Here is a 6000-nt window from a genome sequence, read left to right as displayed (position 1 = left end):
GGTGGAAGTGGATTGTTCCACGCTGAGGGTGGAAGTGGATTCGTAGATGCTATCCGACGACATTTAACACACCCTGCTCGATAACAGGTTGCATTTAATTGCATTTTTATAGTACTCACGTTTGGGAGCCGTGCCCGTCTTGATCAAAGAAAACGGTGAGTGAATTTGTTTTTGGTGTTGCTGGGTTTTATTCTGTCCCTTTACTTGTCTATTTCTATTTAAATCTCTCTAAAACGACAATTTGGGTTCCCTTAATTTCCTCTTCTGTTTAGGTTTTGTCAATAGGACTCTCTAGGCCGTGTCTTAAAAGACACAAATAGATTTGTTTTCTCTGTTTTTTTACAGCTACTTTGAAACTTAAAAACGCATTTGTGAAAGAACTTTTTTACGAATTTAGGATCGATATTTTTCAGAATCGATTGACAATGATATGTATGATAATGTTTTTTTTTTTAAAATAACTAATGTAACATTCACCGATAAATAAAGTAGTAGCACTAGACATGCGTGTTTAAAACGTAGCGGAGAAACTGGAATTGTATCGTGTAAATTATAGTGTCCTGGTTTAGTACTCATCGCATCGGTGTGCGAGTGCAACCCTACATGTTTTATTAACACTAAAAAACTGTTTGTCTTATTTTACACACGATCAAGTTTAACGCTGGTCTATTCTTTAGCAACTGTAAGCTACACCATATTGACTACAGGTTAGCAAACACTACGTGGGACATACACGATCAAGTTTAGGTTAACAAACACACTTGTGGCATACGTTTTACTCTAGTCTTGACTTTAACAAAAGTACACTACACACATTGAGATTAAGTGAACATTCTCCAAAAAAATTGTACCTAAACACAACTCAGCCTGGGATGTTGTATATGTATGTGATGATTAACCGATTCAAAGTAGAAAATTTACAATTGATACAGCTTAAAGTGTTAAGCAGGGACGTATGTAAATTGTGTGTGGATTTTGAGAAACGTGTTATCCAAATAAACCCCACTCTTTCTCCTCTTCTCTCTCAACTCTCCACCACACCCACAGCTATCCATGTCCCACTCAACTCTCCCCCACATCCCATCCACAGCTATCCATGTCCCACTCAACTCTCCCCCACATCCCATCCACAGCTATCCATGTCCCACTCAATTCTCCCCCACATCCACAGCTATCCATGTCCCACTCAACTCTCCCCCACATCCCATTCACAGCTATCCATGTCCCACTCAACTCTCCCCCACATCCCATCCACAGCTCACTCAACTCTACACCACATCCCATCCACAGCTATCCATGTCCCACTCAACTCTCCCCCACATCCCATCCACAGCTATCCATGTCCCACTCAACTCTCCCCCACATCCCATCCACAGCTCACTCAACTCTACACCACATCCCATCCACAGCTATCCATGTCCCACTCAACTCTCCCCCACATCCCATCCACAGCTCACTCAACTCTACACCACATCCCATCCACAGCTATCCATGTCCCACTCAACTCTCCCCCACATCCCATCCACAGCTATCCATGTCCCACTCAACTCTCCCCCACATCCCATCCACAGCTCACTCAACTCTACACCACATCCCATCCACAGCTATCCATGTCCCACTCAATTCTCCCCCACATCCCACCCACAGCTATCCATGTCCCACTCAATTCTCCCCCACATCCACAGCTATCCATGTCCCACTCAATTCTCCCCCACATCCCATCCACAGCTATCCATGTCCCACTCAACTCTCCCCCACATCCCATCCACAGCTCACTCAACTCTACACCACATCCCATCCACAGCTATCCATGTACCACTCAATTCTCCCCCACATCCACAGCTATCCATGTCCCACTCAACTCTCCCCCACATCCCATCCACAGCTCACTCAACTCTACACCACATCCCATCCACAGCTATCCATGTACCACTCAATTCTCCCCCACATCCACAGCTATCCATGCCCCACTCAATTCTCCCCCACATCCACAGCTATCCATGCCCCACTCAATTCTCCCCCACATCCCACCCACAACTATCCATGTCCCACTCAATTCTCCCCCACATCCACAGCTATCCATGCCCCACTCAATTCTCCCCCACATCCCACCCACAGCTATCCATGTCCCACTCAATTCTCCCCCACATCCCACCCACAGCTATCCATGTCCCACTCAATTCTCCCCCACATCCACAGCTATCCATGTCCCACTCAATTCTCCCCCACATCCCACCCACAGCTATCCATGTCCCACTCAATTCTATCCCACATCCCACCAACAGCTCCCCACCTCTCACCCACCTCCTCCCATGTATCTTGATACCTCTCGTCCTATTTCCTCCAAACCCTCTCCACAGCCTGCCACTCCCGCCTCTCTAAAAGTTATAAAACGTTAAACAAATCCCTCAAATTTTGCGATGTTGACATCAAATTTGATGTTTGGTGATCTTTAAAACAGTTTGAATGTTTATAAAGAAACGTCCACAAACTTTTAACAAACCTTTCTAAAACCATGAAAGGTTGTACCCGCTATGTTGTAGATTTGTAACAATGTGACAATTCTTCTGTGTTTTTCAATTCCGAAAGTTTAAAAAAATTGTACTGCTCTAAATTTTGACGTTTGCTCACAACAGCAATATGTGTCTCAGCTTGCGGTCCCTTAGAGAAGGAACTTCTTCACGTTGAGGATGATTGAAAACATAATTATTTAACTTGTGGTCAATGAAAACAAAACATAAGTCCATCTAAAATTTATCATTTTTAGGTTTTCATCAGAAAATATTTTTGTTGACAGCGTTTCAGAAATTGATTTCTTTAGTTGAGGGTCCCTGACAGAAGGATATTTCAGTTAGTCGTCTGTCAAAAAATATAATTGGATCGGTCTTCTATTAAACGTAAAACAAATTGAATCGGTGCTCCATTTAAAAAAAAATATCGAATTAGTCTTTACGAAAAAATTTTTACAGAATCCTATTACCAAAAAAAAAGATTAAAAATTGTAACAAAAGAAAAATAAACAAATTGTATTATTTGTATCGCTACTTGTTTGCAGCTTAAAGAATAGAACTAGTATTCTGTTAAAAAAATAAAATAATTGTTTAACAAAGGAAAAAATAATTGAATTTTTGTTCTGACAAACTGAAAAATAAGATGGTGATTTGTTAACACAAATCGTGCCTTAAGTCAAAGGCTTATAAAATCGTGAATTTAAATGAATTAATAACGTTAGTTATTGCGGAATTACATAGTAGCATAATATTTTTTTAATCTCTTTAGTTATTGCTGAATTACATAGTAATATAATAATTTATCAAGATAATTATTGCGGAATTACAAAGTAATATGATCATTTTATCACGTTAATTATTGCTGAATTACAAAGTAATAAGACCATTTTATCACGTTAATTATAATGTAATTACAAAGTAATATGACCATTTTATCACGTTAATTATAATGTAATTACAAAGTAATATGACCATTTTATCACGTTAATTATAATGGAATTACAAAGTAATATGACCATTTTATCACGTTAATTATAATGGAATTACAAAGTAATATGACCATTTTATCACGTTAATGATTGCGGAATTACAAAGTAATATGACCATTTTATCACGTTAATGATTGCGGAATTACAAAGTAATATGACCATTTTATCACGTTAATGATTGCGGAATTACAAAGTAATATAATCATTTCATCACGTTAATTATTATGGAATTATGGGACGGCGATGTCGTGTAGGTGAGAGTTGGATTGCTAGCTGCAAACGTCCCGAGTTCGTACCCAAGACTACATGAGGCTAGGGACAAAAACCTAACTCTAAAATGAAACAGCTGCTGCCTTGCAAATAAGAAAAACATGCTTAAGACTGGTTTACAGAATCGAGTGGTGCAAAACAGGTTGATACGTAATGACTTCATTGTTTAGGAAATTCTCTTCAATATTATACAATTAAGAACGAAGTAGAATCAGATTGAAATATAACATTTTATTTTGTTAATTATGATGGAATCAGATTGAAATATAATCTTTTATTCTGTTAAATATGATGGAATTAGATTGAAATAAAACATTTTATCCTGTTAATTACGATGGAATCAGATTGAAATATAATATTTTATTCTGTTAATTATGTCGTAATCTGATCGGAATATGATCTATCCAATCAGTTCGTTATGGAGTAATCACACTCCAATTTGATCTAATCCCGATGTATTAGCTGGTCGATAGAGCACGCTCTACATAACACGTGACTCACAAAAATTGAGGGAAATAATTTAGATTTTTTTTTTAAACCTTTTTAAACTTCAAAACTTGACGCAGAAAGAAAGGCGAGGTTCTACATGCGGAGTCATGTGGGTAGTATTTGACGCGGAGTCTGGGCATGGGGGTAGTATTTGACGCGGTCAGAGCATGGGGGTAGTATTTGACGCGGAGATTGGGAATGGGGGTAGTATTTGACGCGGAGATTGGGAATGGGGGTAGTATTTGACGCGGAGTCTGGGAATGGGGGTAGTATTTGACGCGGAGTCTGGGAATGGGGGTAGTATTTGACGCGGAGTCTGGGAATGGGGGGTAGTATTTGACGCGGAGTCTAGCCATGTGGGGTAGTATTTGACGCGGAGTCTAGGCATGGGGGTAGTATTTGACGCGGAGTCTTGGAACTTGTCTACACACTGACGCGGAGTCTTAATGGGTCTACCCACTAACGCGGAGTCTGGGAACGGGTCTACCCACTGACGCCGAATCTAAGAACGGGTGAAGCGTAGTCAAATCACGAGCCCGCAACACAAGACACCGCAGACTCGCCTGGAGAAAACCACATCAGCCAACGGGTAAACTGTGTGTTGGCATGAAGATCAATGGCCCGGACATTATAGGCCGGTGGCCAGAATTTGTTGGCCTGTGATGAAACAATGTTCGTGTTCTTCAACTAAAGCCTGCATGTCTGATCTACACATACAATATATATATATATATATATATATATATATATATATATATATATATATATATATATATATATATATATATATATACTAGCCGTCCCGGCCAGGCCCTGCTCTGGCTTCTGTGAAAAACCTTTCTGTTAAAGACCATTACCTGTGTGTTTAGTAATCATCATAAACCCGGCATTGCCAACCCAAACCACAACCAACCAAAACCAAAACAACAAAACGCAAACATAACGCTAACACAATTACAAATACAAACGAAAACAAAAACTTAACAACAAACACAACCACACCCACAAACACTTATACAAACACAAAGAAAAAACAAACAAAAAAGCAAACGAAAACAAAAACCTAACAACAAACCCAACCACAAACACCAATACCAACAAAAAAAAATCAACGAAAAAAGCAAACGAAAACAAACCATATCCAAACGCAAAACCAACCAAAAACACAAATACAAACCCAAACAAAAAAAAAACACAAACAAAAACGAAAAAAGAAAGAACAAAAACGAACCAAATTAAAACGCAACCACTAACGCAAACCCACCTAAACACAAAGAAAACACTAACGCGAACATAAAAGCCCGGGGCGGAATCACCTGTTTTAGCTTAATGAACGACTATAGTACCCCAACTTATTCACAGTCTTTTGCACTCACTTAAACGAACGCGCCTGTTTCAATTTAATAAACAATTTTAATACTCCAAGCTTATCCGTAAAATACCTACAACATTTGCACTTGATCAATCCCCGCTAATTATGTAATTATTTTTTTTCCCAACACCAAAACAAAGTAATTAAAAAGTAAATTATTTTCACGGAATGCAATGGTTTTATAAAGGGAAATAATTGTGTTTTTCCTAATTTATCAAAGGGAAGTAAGTGCTATAGGACTAAATAAAGACATAATTAGAATTTTTGTAAAAGATGATATTTTTTTTAAAACTTGTGTTTAATGAACATGCCGACAATTATTACTGTAATTTGAAAAATGAAAATTATTTCCCAACACTTTCAATAGTAA

At 38.6% G+C, this 6000-nt stretch overlaps 1 protein-coding gene and 1 pseudogene across 1 annotated transcript; both read left to right on the top strand.

Annotated features, from left to right (window-relative positions):
• Positions 1 to 6000, top strand: part of LOC131957352 (uncharacterized) — a 57396-nt pseudogene continuing 51396 nt past the window's right edge.
• Positions 1140 to 2399, top strand: LOC131957340 (uncharacterized). Its single transcript, XM_059322074.1, has one exon. The coding sequence runs from the start codon at positions 1140 to 1142 to the stop codon at positions 2397 to 2399; it is 1260 nt and encodes a 419-aa protein (XP_059178057.1).

Source organism: Physella acuta, unplaced genomic scaffold (assembly GCF_028476545.2).
Source record: "Physella acuta isolate Inbredline_101_S28 unplaced genomic scaffold, ASM2847654v3 ptg001234l, whole genome shotgun sequence".
NCBI lineage: Eukaryota > Metazoa > Mollusca > Gastropoda > Physidae > Physella > Physella acuta.
This window is presented reverse-complemented; position numbering and strand designations above follow the sequence as displayed.

Bases quoted from the DNA above. Each gene is read 5' to 3' on its own strand.
- LOC131957340 (XM_059322074.1), top strand. From the start codon at position 1,140: ATGTCCCACTCAATTCTCCCCCACATCCACAGCTATCCATGTCCCACT.